Source organism: Syngnathus typhle, linkage group LG8 (genome assembly GCF_033458585.1).
Source record: "Syngnathus typhle isolate RoL2023-S1 ecotype Sweden linkage group LG8, RoL_Styp_1.0, whole genome shotgun sequence".
Lineage (NCBI taxonomy): Eukaryota > Metazoa > Chordata > Actinopteri > Syngnathiformes > Syngnathidae > Syngnathus > Syngnathus typhle.
The window spans coordinates 54,409-72,964 of NC_083745.1; the positions used below are offsets into that span (position 1 = coordinate 54,409).

Genomic DNA, 18,556 nt, shown 5'->3' on the forward strand with positions numbered 1-18,556 from the left:
ATCAAGATTTTGCAAATTAATATAAATCAACCTAATTTAGGCGTCTATTTTAGGTCTATATATCAACCTATTTTAGATCTAAAAATCAACCTATTTTAGACGTCTATTTCTGGTCTATAAATCGTCTATTTTAGGTCTATATATCAACCTATTTTAGATCTAAAAAAATAAACCTATTTTAAACGTCTACTTTAGGTCTATAAATCAACCTAAGGGTCTATAAATCAACCTAATTTAGGCGTCTATTTTAGGTCTATATATCAACCTATTTTAGATCTAAAAATCAACCTATTTTAGACGTCTTTTTCTGGTCTATAAATCGTCTATTTTAGGTCTATATATCAACCTATTTTAAAACGACAATATTAGGGTCAGGGCTTCCAGGTGGACAACTGCGACTACCACCTGGACAACAGTTGGAGTCCTTATCACCAGAAATTTGTCTTACAATTGGTATTATACGTACGTGTCCATACATGTTGACATGCATGTCGGACTTATAGGCCAACATCAAAAGCCTGTGTAGTTAAAGACAAATTAAAAACGTATTTTCTCTATCAGGCTACATAAAAAGAAAAGAAAAGTCCGAATGTCTCCTCTTTGTTGCTGTCCGATGTCAACATCTTGAATCCAGCAGGGAAGCCTGCACGAGAGGAAAACCACTGGCGCCACAAAGTACACCATAGGAAGAGCAATTTTTCCTGGTTTAACCAGTGTCCTCAACTGCATTTCATCTTACTGTCATAAAGTGACCAAATGCAGCTTGGACCAGCTTGCTTTCTTGGAGAACTCCAAAGACAGACAGACTATAAGAAGCTCGACTAGGGACGAACGAGAAGAACTGAACAAAAAGACAAGGACGACGAGAGACGAGAGCAATCTTACAGGGGTGTGACACGCAGACAGGTAAGGAGAGAGAGAGAGAGAGAGAGAGAGAGGGAGAGAGAGAGGCAGGTGACTGGGATTAGCACATAGATTGAGAGGGGAAGGGAGGGGCGAGCACACAGACACACACAACCAATGACAACCTCCACATGATGGACTGACCGGGGGCGAGTCGTGACACTTACAGACAGTTTGGACCAAGTCGGTGCGAAGAAGGTCTTCGCCCCCCTATAGCAAGGAGGAATCATTTGGAATGTGCCCTTACATTTATTTCACGTTGTACAATATTTTATCCACTAAATCTGCACGTGTTGTTCTCCAAGCAATTTCTTTCTTTCTTTCTTTCTTTCTTTCCTTCTTTCCTTCTTTCCTTCTTTCCTTCTTTCCTTCTTTCCTTCTTTCCTTCTTTCCTTCTTTCCTTCCTTCCTTCCTTCCTTCCTTCCTTCCTTCCTTCCTTCCTTCCTTCCTTCCTTCCTTCCTTCCTTCCTTCCTTCCTTCCTTCCTCCAAAGTTGCACTGGTGATCAATAACCTGCAGGATATACAATACCTGGTGCTGGGTCACCCCCCAGAACTGAACTGAGAGTGACCTGGTTGGCAGAAGCACAGATCCGACGGAAGGAATGTACCCCCTCCCCCCCTCCCTTCTGATAATAGTCGTCCCCCCCCCCCCCCTCCTCATCCATCCGGCAGTCTTCTCGCCCAGCTGGACCGAAATGGTGGCGTGCAAAGGATGCCTTTTATCTCTGGAAACCCATCCCGACTTTCAGCTGGAACTCGGGACAACAAATAGCGAGAAAAAGAGCAGCAAGAAGGGAAAATGATTCCCGTTGAAAGCTCCCATATCCATAATAATCATTCATCGGTGTCTCGCCGCCATCCATTTGAACGAAAGTGAGCGAGTGGCCTGCTATTTTGGTGTAATCCTGCTAATTGCAGCAGTGATGTGATGACATAACTTCCCGGGCAAAGGTTCAAATAACTGAGCGCAGTCCCAAAGTGGGAGGGAGGTCTCAAGCTGGATTTACTCGACAGGTCCAATGCCAATAGCCTTTGACTGTCTATTTCCACGTTGATTTCCAAGGACATCCATCCGATACGTCTGTATTCAATTCACATTTGGAATCATCACAACCATTTTAGACCAATGGATTCTATTCCAATGAGCTTTTCTTTGATATTGTGCAATTTGGGGACTTCTCATCACTACTCTACTCTGAGACTCTCATCTTTCAAGGATAAAAGAAGAAGAACTTTGGACACGTTTGCATATGAAAACTGCAACTCAGCTTTAATTGGACAGTTTGACCGGAAATAGTAGCACCGGCTTATATGGCTATATCGTTAAAGAAACGTAAGCACGATGGTCTCCGTTGCTCTTCCACGAAAATGTCAGCTTGATTGCAGAATGACATACTGTAGCTAATGCTAGCATGTGGCAACGTGCCCTGCCCTGCGAGAGGTTTTCGAGGTTCAGCTGTTTGGCCGGCCCGTGGATTTGCAGAGCTGTCGTCTGGATGCCTCCTGCCCCAGACTCCCTCGACGGTGTCCCCTTTCTTTCCCGGCAGCCTTTTATTGGCTTCCTGTGATCCTCAAAGGCGCTCCATGAGCTCATCCCTGCCACCCTGACTTCCAACCTATGTGCTACCATAGGAAAGAAAAAGCCTGAAGCTGCGAGACACTGCCAAAGTATTCATCTCATTTCTTCTGGAAATCACACAGGTGAATCTTTCGGGTTCCATGTTTGCCTGACTAATTCCAATTGCCCCTTACATTCAATGATCAAATAAAATCATTCTCGACATTCGTTATAATTAGACATGTTCCGTCTTTGCTTGAAGCCTGGCATGCAAAGTGTCTCAAGACTCCAGAGCGTGCCAAAATCCAGCACGTAGCTCTCGGGGAAAACCCCACATGCTTTCTGTACGCCGACGTTTCGATTTTTTTTGAGTCTCTTGTGTGTCGATCGGCAGATGAGCAGCGGCATTTCCATGTGACTGCATCACAAATAAAGTCGTGATACAAATACTTTTCGCAGAAGAACATTTGTGAAGTTTCGGTTTAATTAACTGGGGACAGTCGTATTGAAAGTAAAAGCGACATTTTCCTTCCAATGCTTTCTTCGCAAAGAGATGTTCGAAATGGCCGTCATTCTACTAGTGGGTTCAATTGACTCACTCGTGAGAATGATCCATTTAGATTTCTTGTGAATCAGCTAATTCTCCATTTGAATTCTTCAGCTCTCTGTATTTCCATTGTGCATTGATGTTGATGCGCGCCCCATGTCTAATGTCTACGTGTCTACTGTAAGTTACATCATCGGTCAGTGGTGCTAACCCTGCTCTGATCCCCAGCGTGCCAACCCTGACCTTCCACCCAGCAGATGCCTGGACATCACTCATCTGACGTGCCTCCACCTGTCTGCGTCCGCAACTTAACACATATGTTGTACGGCTGTACTTCAAATTGATTTGCTTTCAATACAATTAGCACACTTTGGTTTGGGCTTTAGAGTTGTAAAAAGTATCACGATATCTCCATATCCCGTTTTTGCACAGAATTCCTCTCCAGTGGAGCCAAAGCTCAAGTTCCTGATGGTGCCAGCAGCAGCATCCACACCCAGAACAGCTGGAATGGGGACAGAAGCGCACAGATGGGAGGGAGGGAGGGAGGGAGGGAGGGGGGTAAAGAGCGTCAACACAGCTTGCACAGAAAGAGGGAGAGCTTTGAGAACATGCAGAGGATACATTGTTAATGCTTGAAAAGAAATTGGAGGCCACATTCCAAATGATTCATATTTGTTATATAAAAAAAAAAAAAAAAAGTTACAATGTGATGTGAATGGAAACAATGCAGCCATTTATGGAGCAGATAGGGAAGCCTTTAATGCGTGGGACTCACTTCAAATCGGAGAATGCACTGGGACAACTCAACGAAGCTTTCCTGTGATCCGCCCTTAGTCAATAAAATTCTCCTTTGTACATGCAAGTTTCATTAACTTTCTGCTGCAATATTTGGTTTACTCACATCCGCGACTTGTGAGTCATCCCGCCTGACAACAAGGCCTTCTTTATAGCTCACGCCAAAATCACATAATGGCTATGAAGGTTGGACTTATGATTTATTTTTATAACATTTGTCCAACTTCCTCACGCTTTCATCTATGTGTCTGACGTATGTGCACTCGTTGCCAGCAATGAGGCACTCGAAATTAGTACTGTCACAGGACCTTTAGCTGCTGCCTCGCTTTGCCCTGTTTTAGCCGAGCCCCAAAATGCAGAGAACTGAAATGGCAAAGTTCACAAATGTCTTATTAAAATAAAATCATAAATATGTCAATAATAATGAAATAAATAATTATAAATAAATAAAAATGTAATAATAAAATACTCGGAAATAAATAACTGGATGCTATTCACTGCCACATAGTTTAAATATCCCATTCAAATGTTTTTAATCTTCAAGTGAATGATTGACACACAGGTCTTACATGTGAAAATTGGGAGCAGTCGTGACCTCTGACCTATTGCGAACGTTCTGTATCAGGCTGCCCAATTGAGGCTGTGATGTCACCCTAAGTACACAATGGGAGAAAAAAGGCTGAAAAAAGAACTGCCTAGAAGAATAATTATAGGAGGGAGGGAGGGAGGGGGTCAGGAAATAGCTTCTGGGTTGGGAAAGTCAAGAGTTCGAAGGAGCACTGAAAACAGAATTTGGAGAAAGGGAATGCAAATAACACACACACACCTTTAAAAAAAGGCTGGCATTTTCGCCAGTGGTCAGCAAAGAAAGCATGCACTCCCCCTCTTGTGCTTTTCTTTCTTTAACTTTCCTCCACTAAACTCATTTCCATCCACTCCTCCGCCTTCTTTTCTTTTCTTTTCCTTTCCTCATTATTCCGTGCATGTGTGTGTGCAGAAACGCTGGTGTCTTTCCTCTTCCCTCACACATTTGAATGGGTATCTTCTCAATAACCTTTTCAGAGCAGGAAATTTCAGCACACCACATTGCGTGAGCAGAGCTGGAGGAGTGCTCCATTCTTAGCTCGGCGCTGGCTGCTGAGTGCCAGGGTGTGTGAGCGACTTGGACTTTGAAAAGGGGGAGGTGAAGTGGAGTGGGTGGCAGCGGTGTCAGTTTGGGTTCCACAGTTACAGCCCTTCTTTCGGCTTTTGCTCAGGGTGGTAACGCCCAAGCGCTGTACCGTAACTTGAGGAATCTTCCCCCCACCCCGCATTCCACTCCATTGGCAAGAATTGAAAGTCCTCTCCATCTCCACATTTCTCTTCCTTCTCGTCTTTGAAATAACAAACCTCGGTTTTAGGCCTGCGGTTTCATTGCAATCCTATTTGCTGTTCTCCACTGGCACCATTCTCTCTTAACAAGGCCCATTCTTTTTAGCCACTGTGAGCTGACTTGTGTCATTTCCTGTTGTTCTGGTACTGGTGGGCGCAAGTTCAGACTCAAACACTCAGTGCCTCCATGCTTTGCTTCAGGACGTTCTTAAAACGTTCTCGTTTCGCAAAGTCGCGTTAAATAAGAGGTTTTGAACAGGCCCTGGCAACTCCATACAATTCCTCCTCTTTGGCTGGATTGGAGCCATCTCAACAAAGACCCCAAACTAAAACAGGACCACCCACCCGCAGGCAGGCAGGAGGCAGGCAGACAATTTTTGTACAGTAGACTATACAGCTCCTTCTACAAATATACATTGTACAGGGAGCAGAATGTGTGTATGCATCATGGCAGCAGCTGCGTATGAGATCTTCAATGAAATAAAAATGCTGGGCTGTGATCCAAAGTTGGACCCATGGGGAATTTGGTGACTAGGTCTCTTTTTAGATCTTCTTATGTCGTCATGATTTTAACTTAGCACCGAAACACGGAGCTTATTTAGCAACTTCCTTCTGTTGCTATTGTTGTTGGCAAAAGACTGGATCCAACCACCCAATGGCCAACCTTAGTTTGGTTGATTTCTTCCACATTTTAAAAGGACTACAAACATAACAGAATTAGACCCGCTGAATTTTGCAGCTGACTGAATTAGGAAAAGGTCTGTTAGTAAATGCATGAAATGATTCTGGAGTCAATGGAAGGGTCAGTTGACCAGATTCAAAACTTCATTTGTGTCACGAGCCAAGGTTGGCCTAGTCTAAACCAGTGACCCAGGCAAAGTCAACAGAAAGCTCAATCATCCTTCCACCGCATGACAAATGGGAAGAGCGCAGCCTGGTCGCATCCGCCACAGAAGGTACAGGTCCGGCTGCGAGACCCGGAGAGGCTCCACCGCACGGCCTCTACGTGCACTGGCAACCAGGGATTAAATATAATGCTCGCATGTCAAGTCTGCAACTCAAGAAAGGGAGCGAGGAGGAAGGAATTTGTCAGAGCTCCATAAACACATGCATGGATTCAGATGGTGGTGCCAGCCAGCCAGCCAGCCAGCCAGCACTCTGCTCTGAGTGGTGAGGAGAACTTTCCAGGGGGTGAGAGTAGAAGCAGGGCTGCTGGGCAGACTGAGGGTTTATCCAAAGGCCAGCCAAGCGCCAATGATAACCTCGGCTGAAGGAGAAGGACACAAGGCTGTGTATTTGTGTCAAAGTGAGAGAGGGAGGACGCAGCTTGCAATCTACCCTGGAGATTTTCAAAATGACTTGCCACAACTGCAGGTTCCACTTCATTCAAAACGGAGATACAATTTAAAAAAAGAAAAAGAGAGAGATTTGGATTGGTTTAGGGAAGTCAAAACATGAGTGTATGACATTTTATTTGAAACAGAGCCTGAACTATTTTGCCTGGAAGATGTTGAACAGCTGGGAGGTGGAAGAATTTGGAGGAGATAACGCTGGAACTCAACCACTGCTAAGCAAAGAAGACCAACCCCCTTTTGTTTCTATGGTTCTAAATCAGATGATTGTACCGTTAGTCACTATCTCTGGCAGAATAAAAAACGAGTTCCAAGAACAGCAGGAGAACAGCATACAATAGCATCATTTCATTTAAGTGGCACAGAATTGGATGACGTCAGACGTGTACCTCAAGGGGTCGGCAAACCCCGAAAAGTGCTGAAAAAACAAGAAAAGGAAAATGTGAAAAACACTTTACAGTGACAGTCATGTTGATAAACTCATTTTTACATGTCTAGGGAACCGAATCGATCATTTCAAGTATGAAAGAACGGATTAGCTTCAACCATAAATGTATCAAGCAAATCTAATTCTGCTCTGCACTTTGCAAGCGGGCTGATCTTGTGCATTCATAAGCAGGTCAAGCAAAGGTCAAAGGCTCACATGGCTGTGAGCCACAGACTTGGAGGCTCTCCAACACGAGAGGAACTAATGGATGGCACTGTCTCATTGCTTTTCCTCCCTCTTGTCTCCTTTTCAACAGAGGACTGCAGGTTGCAGCTAAAATGCAAGCAAGGTGTGCATGTGAGCTCAGGGCCCGACTTTACTGCTGCTGAAGAAACTGTGAAAAGAGGAATACAAAAAGAAATAAAACATCTGTTGATTAGCAGGCCAGACGAGCAAAGAGGATGCATATTGGAAATAGCATTTGAAAAGGACAGCTCAATACATGGTGGAGAATTTATCAGGTCACTATCAAGTTCATTTAGAAAAGTGACTTAGTGCAGAGAGGTAAGCGCGACACCGTAAAGGACTTTCAATATGGAAAGTAGTGTCACGGAACGGATGGAGCAGGACGACCAAATGCAGCTTGGACCGGCTTAGTTTATCGAAGGGAACTCAAAAGGCAAACTGACATGACTTCAACAATAACTTGACTGACCTGGACGTGAAACAAGAAGACAGCAAGACAGAACGACAACAACAGGAAGCATCAAGACAACAATGACCCGACAGGCGTGAGGGGCCCACAGGACTTATATACACGAGAGGTAACAAGAGGCAGGTTAGAATCATCAAACTAATCATGGGCACACAGGAGGGGAGGGGCTAGCACACAGACAGAAAACATGACAACGGACACAGTGGAACGGTTGGGGACGAGACGTGACAACTAGCTTGGAATGGACCTTCTCAAAGATGATTTGGTTTGTTTGTTTAATAAAGTGAACTGATGAAATAAAAGAACTTGATGATTTTGTCTTTGTTGTAAAAAGTACTTGGATGTTGTTCAACAGGTCTTGTCAGAGTCTCGAGTTTACCAAATGCCTGAACTTCAACTTGACCCCCAAAAAAATGGCTTTCAACATCTCACTTTTTAGTCCTCCCACACTTTGCACCCCTCACAATAAAACAAAACAGTGTGGACACCGAGCTGAGGACAACTGGACGCGTGCATCCTCATGACACAAAGACAAAGAGCTTCTCTATTTGTTGCAGTTGCTGAGAAACAAGACATCTGACATCTTCTTCGAAGAAAACGCCCAAAATGGAAGCTGATATGCAGCAATATTTTCCATGCTTTTCTGAAGATGACCAGAGGGGGTGTATTGTAAAATGGCAATGTGGGCAAAAAAAAAAAAAAAAGACGTGCTTGGACCAACATCATGTTCATTGCTTCGTGAGTCAGGGCAGGTGAGTGAATACTTTTGGTCAAGCTACAAAAAAAAGAAAGCTAATCTGAATAACAGCATGCCGGTTCTCACTCTTGCCCTGCTTTTTGATGCTGCTGCCAAAAAGAACTTGCCGCAGGCCAATGTGGCGAGCAGAGATAGAGCAACACGTTTGCTGAAGACAAGCAGACAAGGCCCATTGGGCTGCGTGGAGATGAAATGGGATGGGCTTGGTCTGCTGATCCAACACAAGCCTTATCTTCTTCTCGCATCCAACTCAACGTTCGACATCTGATGACGTCCGACACGGTGGTGAAGGTTATGACTTTGTGACTCTTGTTTTCTTTTGACCTCACCCACCCACCCTCCTGTGTGCGCATCAATTATTCATAATCCTCGGGTAGCTCACTTGAAACTGATAACCCGACTTCTATTTATACGACTGCACAGCTGCTTCTGGCCACACCACAGTCGAGGAAGGAGTCTTTGGATGGCTGCTCTGCAGGCATGCAGGGGCAACTTTTGGACCATGCTCAGAAGGCTTGCTTATCTTATTTGGCTATGAGAAGGTCTGTTAAGGCAGAAAAGGGACTTTGTGCAGGTGGGGGGTGGGGGGGGGGAGACTAAATCACTCATTGCATCACAGGTCAGTGTGGTTTACACTTAACAGTTTTATTGGAATATTAAGACAATGAAGCAGAAGCCAAGCACCAAGAGTGACAGCTACATGTACTGTATGTAGAGCATTATGACTCTTCCAAATGAACAGGTTACATTGGAAAACCTTCTCACCTACACACACTCTCTCGCAAACACAGAACAAACTGCGAAAGGTGATTATCCCATTGACACACATCGAATCCTACCTTAGTGAAAAAGAAAACAGGTGGGTGGGGCTATGGGATCGAGGTAAATGAAACGGCCGTATTCGCTTGACATCAGCGTGTGGCAGCGGCTGCTGTACCGGCATAAATTCATTCACTGCTAGCCCAGGTAAAATGGATCTTTGACGTGTCGAGTCGTCACTGGCAGTGAATGAGTTATAAGGGCAGCACTGGTCAGAACGAACAAGGCAGTCTGGGGGAATGCACGGCCGAATGAATAGCATCAGTTGGCATCGTTGTCAAGTGCCGTTGCCTCATCCATCCATCCATCCATCCATCCATCCATCCATCCATCCATCCATCCATCCCTCCCTCCCTCCCTCCCTCCCTCCCTCCCTCCCTCCCTCCCTCCCTCAGAACCCTCCCTCGCTCCCCAAACTAATGTGCACATACAGCATTAAAGTGACAGGATTGCAAGCATTGTTCCATTCGACTCTGTTGCATATCACCGAGATGTAAAAGAAAAATTGTTCCTCAATCATTCATACATAGATTTGTGTTTGCATACAGCCTTTAAATCAACTTTCTAAAATATATGTATCATTTGGTGGGAACTTGTTTTAAATATTCTTTTCTTCTCACCTGGTGGTGTCTGGCCACAAACAAGGTTCCTTATAGTGCATCTTTTCTTTTGTAAATCATATAAATGTCGACACCCATCTTGTTGTCAAGCTTTTTTCTTTTGAAATCACACAAACATGGTGCTGGCTAAATGTGGTCCATGTGTGCGCTTGAGCCGAGCAAATGTCTTATCAGGTGTCATTACTTTGCAGTAGATCCTATTAACAATGGTTTATCTCTCCTCACGTCACTTGTGATAATATTGGACTTCCCATGGGGAAAACACGACATTCAGAAGGTCCTGGGACCATCCTTGAAATGGACCGGCTTCAATTTTAACGGAGTGGAATAGGGACAGAGGTGTTGTTCACAGGAGTCAACACCCCTCACAGGCATCTCTGCATCTTTTCCATAGGGGCTCCACACACTCACACACACATACACCCACACACACACAAACGGGCTTGGCTGCATGGTGGTACTCCTGCAGCTCATGTTGCCTGAAGGTAAATGAATAAGTTCTGGAATTTCAGGCAATGTTTTGTATGAACACATACATTAGTTGAGTGCAGTTGGTGGATATTATGACAATGCTTCTCCATTTTTTTTGTTTTGTTCAGTAGACATTTTAAAAACAGAAACTGCCATTGGCTTTCAAGTTAGTGTAGGTTGAAACAAGGATGGCGCTCTTGCTGAGTTCATATTGAAATATGCAATACCTACATGAAATAGTCATTATTTGCCAACCTCAATGTTAACCATCTATCGGACGGGCACTACCTGAAATAGGAACGTTGTACACACCCAATACTAATGTAATCAATGTCCTATTTTCTTTTTTCAACACTATTTGAACGTTCACCATCTATCTGCGACGATTGTCCCGAAACTTGGTTTCGTGTATGGATGGGCATTTGAAAACTGATTTGATCGTTAACAATTGAGATGATTTGACAGAATTCATTATTGTGTATTACTCTGGCAACATACAGTGCACTACCTGCTGCAACCAGCAGGGGCACTGTTTATTTCGTCTCAACGACAGGTAGTTTGCAGTACAAAACAAATGGAGCTACATTCAGAGATTCCTACTTCATTCATTTTCTTGAGGAAATGTTAGTCCAATTCAAATTTCTAGTTCCTTGCCATATAATTGGTAAAGTTGGAATAATCCAGAAACTGATTTGGATGTCTATGCCTATTACTAAAAAAAAAACCAGACAGTTGCACTGTATAACACAAAATCCACAATTAAAGTGCTATTAATTTAAAAAACAAAAAATACATTGTAGTCTGAATGGGCAAGGGCACTCGAGGGACAGAAGCCATCTTTGACTAGCGACAGGCCTTCAGCCTATTTGTTACCCTGAGAGACTAGATCGAGAGTGAAGAATGACAGAAAAGAGGGGGGGGGGGTGTTCTCATCCAAACAGCATCCATTTTTTAAAATTTGCCCGTGATAGGTGCTACTCAGTGAAAAGGACAATGTTATTTCCAAGCAGTAGCATACAAGATAGTAATGATAGCAAGGATTGTACATATGATTTCATTTCTGACACCGCCGTAGCCATTCTCAAGCCAACTTTGCCCCTTTTCACAATTTTATTTTCATAGAAATGTTCTGATCAATTCACAGTGTGATGGAGACAATGTCAGGCAGACTGCCATTGCTAATCAAATCCAAATAAAATGTGAGAATTTAGAGTGAACAAAGAGTTCAGTCGTTTTCCTTATTGACAAAAGGGTTCAATTTGGTCTACAAAAAAAAAAAAAAAAAAAATCAATGTGAATTAGCACATAGAACAGTAACAATGATTACCCGGCTAGTCGACACATATTGTTACATGGCCAGGCTTTTTTCTTTTTTCTCAATGGCAACAGAAGAGTGTTTGGAAATAATAAATAAGCACTGTTTGTTCAGAATTTCTCTTCACTGATAATGACAAGAAGTAAAAAGATGACTTCAAATAATGATCACGGCTCACTATCGGGTTTAAGTTTGAATGGAACGCAAGTTCAACTTAAAAGATAACAGGGCAATTTAAAAATAAAAAAAATGCAGAATAAAATCAGTTGCTTCGGGCTTGACTGGTATACTGACTACTATAAACTACAGAAGAGATTGCATTGGACCCATATTTTTTTAATCTACCCAACAAATGTATATGGAGCAAGAAATACATGAGATTTTTTTTTTCTTTCACTACTCTCCTGGAAATTCAGCAAGAAATGTCCAATTAGCTTGAGCACATGCAGAAGAAATCCTAGTCCAGGCATAATTACAATGATGTCATTGATTTTCCATAGCTTATCCAATTTAGCACCAGAAAACTTGACAAAGATCTTATGTGCGCCGCGTGGAGCACATGCACCCATTTGTTACTTTTTGTTTTCACTGCCATTCCATGACATCAGTGGACTGAAGAAGCACAACTTGCTGCCAACTTAGAGGAAAGAAATTCAGTCGAAAAGGCACATAGGTTACACTAACGCTGTGGATGGATTGGGGGGACCTTCAGACTTGAATGGTCATCAGCACCGCCATGTTCTGAAGGCCGTATGGGTCGCTTTGCAACAAAATGTTAGCTGGGTGGCAACATCTCAACACACTACATTCCTTTTGGAGTAGTTTTTCAAAATGATGGGGAAAATAACCTTTCATTCGGTTTTCCATTGTTTGTTTTGCACCTACTGGCACCCCATTTCCTACACAATCCTGTGACCCACACAGCCAAATGAAAAACTGTGCACCAGATTGGACTGATTGTCTTTTCATCAACCTTTTGAGGAGAAAAAAAAATGCAAGCATGTTACAACTGGCTGGTAAAGAAAACCTAAGCGTAATTAACTCACCGAATGAAGATGACTGCAAGACAAGCATTGTCATGAAGATGGTTCAACCCTCTATTCATTAAATAACAGCACAATCTGACTGAATTGAGTCTGCATCTGAATTTGGAAGCGTGCATTTCTGCAGTAGCCTGAGCCCAAAGCCGATCCGCGTAGCGAGAGAATCAAGTTGACAAGTTTATCTTATACCAAGTAAGAAACAAGAGGCTGGTTTATTATCAATCACAATCAGTGTTTAGGGAGAGACACGTGTTGTTAATAATCTACCATTCTTTCAAAAGCACTTAAATTCCCTGAAGGACTTTCCTGAACGTCACGGGCCCTGTCAGAGTTCCCCCCGTCTCTTCTTAAGCTAATGCTAGCTCCTGTGCAAAGAAACGTGGCTTATGTCGCTTGATCTACGAGACAAGCCCAGAATGCAAGATGCGAGCACACACCTCTCGGAAACGTAGGTGTCTGTCTGTCTGTCCGAGTGAGCGACTGCGTGTTATGACAAGAAAGACAATTGAGTGCGTCAAAAGTGACCTGTACAAATGCGGCTACAGAATGTGGCTTTATAGCGATTTGAAATTTGGGGGATGGACAAGGATGCATGCGTGAAGGTCTACAGGCAGGGTGGTGTTTTGGGATCAGGCAGATGCACCATCTGTGCTACTCCTCCCTGCCCTCATCCAAAATATATATCTATCTTTATATACCGGTACTGTGTAGACTGTATTTATATGTACATATCATTGAACTCAATTCTTTGTGCTCTCCAGACAGCACTACAGAGATATAATCATACGCTTTTCCGTAAGTAATTACTAAAATAAAGGTTAGAATGAATCTTGTATAGGTTGTTACATTTGAAATGGCAACCTCCATTGGAAAGAGGGTCAGTCAGTCAGTCAGTCAGTAATGAGGCATTTCTCAAGTTCGGTAATCTTCCTCCACGGTTTGACAGGCAAACGGACTATTTGACTTTCAGCGGCGGCGGCGGCGGCAGCGGCGGCTCCCTTTCCAGCCAGCGAACTCGGACTTTCTGTTTATAGTGATACTCCTTGAGGAAGTCCTGCAAGGCGGGGGGCAGCGGCAGAGAGCCGATCCCGTCGTAAGTGCTCCAGCGGCAGATGGCTGCGCGCGCAAGGTGCTGCAGGCTAAAGGGAAATGTCCGATGGAGGGGCGCCGTGAGCAGAGGTTCGAAAAACATACAGGCGCTCGGGTCCTTGTAGTGCTCCAGGAGCCCCGTGACGGTGGAAGAGTGGAAAACGCAAGGATCGTGGGCGTCAAAACTGAAGTTGTGGTTCCACTGTTCGATGCGGGCGTGCAGCGAGCGGTTATAACGCCGGAAGCTGACCGAGAAAAGATAGTCCTCCTGGGCCGAATCGCGCAGCAGGAAGGTGCCCTCCGGACGGCCGTCCAGCAGCGACTCGGCCTCGTAGCGGTCCATCACGCCCCAGTAGCAGGGCAAAGAGGTGATCTGCAATAAATCGGGCACAAGGCAGTGGATGTAGTCGATTTGGGTGTGAACCTTCCAGGGCCCGGCGGCTTGCTGTCTGCTCAGGTGACCTTCCCCGGAGGCGTGCCTTTGTTTGGGTCTCCTGGCTTGGAGACACAGGGTCGTCGAGTCCTCCTCGGAGTCGGTGTCCTGGGCCGAAGCCGCCGGCCCCGACGCCTGTCCGCAAGCCCCCGACGTTGACGCTCCAAAGGAACCGGCCGTTCCCGAGGCTCGGCCGTCGCCGGGAGCGTCTCCCGTGCCGGGAGCCATCTTTGGTCCCAGTTTGTAGACAGACGAGCCCGGCACGGCCGCCTCCAGGGTGTGGATCTGGGCGTTCGGAGGTGGGTCCACGCCTTCCTCGATGCTGAGTCTGCGGCGTTCGCGCAGACGTTCCTCCTCGTCCTCGGGAGAAGGGTGTGCCGGGTCAAAGGCGTCCAACAGGGCAGTGGAGGAATGTGGGCTCACTGGCGCCGTGTGTTGTTTGATCAGATGCCACTTGTGGGCAAGGTCTGAGCCCGGTGGAAAGGGGCAGGTCTCCAGCATGAGCTCCGTCAGGTGAATCTTTCGTTTGGAAAGAACCGGGTTCTTGGCGGAGCGTCTGCCGGCCGCTAGCGGTAAGCAGAGGCCCACGGTGTCGCTCAGTCGCTGACGCAGAGAGCGACCGTTCAAACCGCGAGCTCCGGACAAAGTGTCGCTCATCTCCTGGATGGAGCAGACTCCGTAGCGCCGGTCTCGACGGTTTCCGCTTCCTCGCAGGCGGCCGGACCGTCGCTCCACCTCGAAGGAACTTTGAGTTTTTGTGGAGCACGAGTGTTTTTTCTTACCCCCCCACGGAGCGTGGCGGGAATAAGAGTCTCTGCGAGCCAGAGGGGCCGATCCCCCCCCGCCCGCATCCTCGGCGTCCTTGTCGATAGCGATCTCGACGATCTGAGGGGCGGCGTCGGAGACGCAGTTGTGATGACGACGCCCTACGGTTACCATTGGCGCTGGAAGGTGGCTGCCGGACGAGGTGGGAACGTCAGACGCCTGAAGCGAAGCCGAGGAGGCCCCTCCGTGGCTGAGATCCACCACGCAGTGGACGGCATCTGCCTCGTTCCTGCCTTCGTTGGGTCCCGGGCTGTTGCTGTGAAACAGGGTTTGGCATTTGCTTTTCAGGTTACTCCACATCTTGCCGGATTCCTTTTCAACAAGAGCCCCCGGGGACCTGCAAAAGCAAAGAAGAAGAGAAACCTTGTATTACAATGTCAATCGCTCGGATTGGAGCTGTTGGAACAGTGGAGTTAAGGGTTGCCAGGCAGACATGCAGCGACACAAGGCCAAAGCTATAAATGACCCAGGATCTGCTCACAACCGATCTGCTGGTATGCGTTGTATTACAGAGCTCGTCTAGACCTGACCCAAATATTCCTTGGAACCATGCAGACGGGGAACATGCAAACGGCGGAGTTTTTCATTCTTTGCACTCGGCGATTTGAAAAGCCATCGATAATGCGCAAACTATGATGATCAAAACAAGATAACCCACTCTGGCTTGAAGGTGGGCCACTTTTTGACCTTCATAGAAAAAGGGAGCTGACCTCACAATGCCCATCACCGGAATTGACCGGCCGACTATCACCCGAAACAAAAGTTAGTTGTTTGGAAGCCGATATAACTGATTATGTTTTGCCAGTCACATGAATCATTTCCTGTGTGTGCAATCACAACACTAAGAAATATTTCAAAATGGCTTGAAATTGTTAGTGCAGTTGAATTGGTAATTACATTTGAAGAAAAATAGAGGAAATCCAAAACGGTGGGGTAAATTTGCCTTGGAATTAGCCTCCAATTTGTCATCAAATGAGACCTTTTTTTGTTTTTGGAGACACATCTAGAAAGTGTTCCAAACTTTTAAGGCAGATGTCAGGAGATGTTCACCCCTTCCTTGTCCAGACTGCGAGCGAATGAATCATGCTGGCTGGTCCCAAGTGAAACTATGGGGAAAAGCACAAGCAGAGTCTACGACTGCTCGCTCCTGCCAACTCGGGAAAACTGCAAATGATCCCTTAAGTCCCGGTGTCAGTGTTTAGAGCCCTTGAGTGACAGACTAAGTCGGTCTGGCCGAGGGGTGCACACTTTAAACACCGCATTTAATAGGAAGGTATGAATTTGCACAAAGGGAGAGATTTGGACCTTAGCAAGGCGTGAAATAAAGTTTCAGTCATTTTTTAGGGGAATGACTGAACATTATATCATGACATCAGCATCACCTGGCTCTTTTCCACACAATAGTGCACACTATTTTGCAGCGCCCCTGCTCTGTCGTGATGGGAAGTGGAGACGGTGAAAGTTGGCTGTGCACCTAGTCCGCTAGAATATAGCATAAGCCAGGAATCGAGGCCTCTAACGCGACTTTATTCATTTCACAATTCAAATTCAGCGTTGCCACTCAATAGCCAAATGCTGCCGAAAGCAAAGCGTCACTTTTCTGCAATATTACATGGTCGTGTTTATTCAGCAAGTATGAATCCAACAACTGCTACTTGAGCTTGATGGCAGGCCAACACACCCATTCTCCTGGGATCAAAAGGGATCTCTGAGATGCCTCTTGGCAAGGCATGATGAAGGAAGAAGCAGAGCGGAGAAGATATTTGCCCATTTGTTCTGATCCCGGCAATTCAATTAGAGGGCGGGGCGACAATCTTTCAACGCAGGTTTGAAAAAAATCATGACTCATTGCCATGGCTGTATTTTTGACAGGGCAGTGTTTTGTGTAAAGATGAATTATAGGCATGCGTTTGATTGTGCATCTTGAGTGACATCGGAACCGCCGTTTCCATAGAAACCACTCGACAATGATACAAAAGAGGAATTTGACAACCCGCCCTCAGAAACATTTATAGGGAGGTTCTTCAAATTCAAATACCAATACTTATTACAGTATAACTGCCAAATTTAAAGTAATAGTAGTCAATTGGTGCATTTACAGACTTGTTTTGGGGCTTACACTTTGCCAGGTCCCAATGGTGAAATTGCTTTGACCCGCCATGATGGCTCATTTTCTGCAACACTCCTTTGATGAACTACAATTTCAAAAACTAATTGTGATATGTGATCCTTATGCTATAGATTCACAAATTGTAGAGCATTTGTTCAATCTCAACTTTTTTGTTTGTTATTTGTATGCATGGTACCAATTTGAAAAGTGATGTGTGGCAATTGTGCACAGTGCCCACATACCTGGTAGTAAAGGGGAAACCAGCAGCTGAGACACAATTCAAACAGGTTTCATTAAAAATAAAAAAAATGGAGTAAGTAAAGTCATTACACAACCTGATTGTAGTTTTTAATACTTTTGGGGTATTTGACAGTGTGCCGGTGTTCCTGTCTAGATGACATTAAGGTTGCACATCATACGAGTTGCCTCGATCGTGACAATATCATGAGCGATCACGCGATTGATACATTATATCAGTTGCTAGACCCTTTAATATCAGCAGGACCTTTTTTCCCCTAATCCCAGCCAAGATAGCTTCCTTGCTAACATTCCCCCCATTTACAACGTAAAACGCACCTACAAAAATGGTAACAATCACATGGATCTGCCAAACAGACACGAAGATGTCGCTCACACAAAGTCGATGTTCAACATCTAGTCAATATTTGCAATTAGAGGGGGGAATTAATGCTAACCGTTAGCATTCTATTGACAGGGACGCTACAGCTAGCGTTCTAGCTAGCCACGCAGCTAATGAAGCTAGCATGGTTTGCGATCGGGAAAAAAAATCATCCAGACTAAATGGGGTCAATTGAAGCGTGTAGCTGTAACCGTACGGACAGATGGAATACGTTACGTGTGTAACGGGGTGTCTTGTCAAAAGAGATCTTACCCTTGTGCCTTTTCGAGAGCCCTATTCAACAGCCCCCTTTGTCTGCAGAAAATGGCTATTGAGCGAGAGCAGGCATATATCCGCGGTGTCGGACGTAGGCGCAAAAGGTCCGACGATCCTTGATGGTGTCATCCCTAGCTTTCAAAACATTTGCCAGCTACCGTGCAGAACATTTCCAAAGGCAAATCAAATGACGGACGGCCATCGGCTCCCGTTCTCTGTGCACGAGCTGCAGCCTCCAGCAGCCAATATGACGGACGGCGCTTTCGGAGAACCGACGGCCGGGGAACGTTCGTTCCGACTCGCAGCTCGACTGACGTCGTGCTGGCCCAATGGAGAGCTGGAGAATCAATTGCACTTCCGACCGGGAACGCGGATAGGGAAAGCCCTGGAGCTGCATCCCACTGATGGGCGTCCCTTGCCACCAATGAGCGCACAGCCCTGGATGGAGCAAGTCGCTGGCACCGACTTGGAAACGTGGACCGTCGCGAGACCCTAGCAGGCCGCACTCAC

General features: G+C 45.5%; 1 protein-coding gene and 2 long non-coding RNA genes across 3 annotated transcripts; 2 read left to right on the forward strand and 1 right to left on the reverse strand.

Annotated features, from left to right (window-relative positions):
• The first annotated feature begins 1,584 nt into the window (after nt 1–1,584).
• On the forward strand, nt 1,585–3,541 carry LOC133158389 (uncharacterized). The gene is made up of 3 exons (XR_009715207.1): nt 1,585–2,605; nt 3,238–3,331; nt 3,442–3,541. It is a non-coding gene; the product is annotated as an uncharacterized LOC133158389 (long non-coding RNA).
• A 4,613-nt stretch (nt 3,542–8,154) lies between these two features.
• On the forward strand, nt 8,155–9,512 carry LOC133158170 (uncharacterized). Its single transcript, XR_009715153.1, has 2 exons — nt 8,155–8,421; nt 8,527–9,512. It is a non-coding gene; the product is annotated as an uncharacterized LOC133158170 (long non-coding RNA).
• A 3,375-nt stretch (nt 9,513–12,887) lies between these two features.
• Nucleotides 12,888–18,184, reverse strand: socs5b (suppressor of cytokine signaling 5b). The gene is made up of 2 exons (XM_061285145.1): nt 18,044–18,184; nt 12,888–15,378 (listed from the first exon to the last, which is right to left on the reverse strand). Exon 2 carries the CDS (start codon nt 15,339–15,341, stop codon nt 13,650–13,652), a length of 1,692 nt encoding a protein of 563 aa, XP_061141129.1. The 5' UTR covers nt 15,342–15,378; nt 18,044–18,184; the 3' UTR covers nt 12,888–13,649.
• Nucleotides 18,185–18,556: the final 372 nt, after the last annotated feature.

What these genes read in the sequence shown, in the direction of transcription:
- socs5b (XM_061285145.1), bottom strand. Translation starts at nt 15,341, where the DNA reads ATGTGGAGTAACCTGAAAAGCAAATGCCAAACCCTGTTTCACAGCAAC.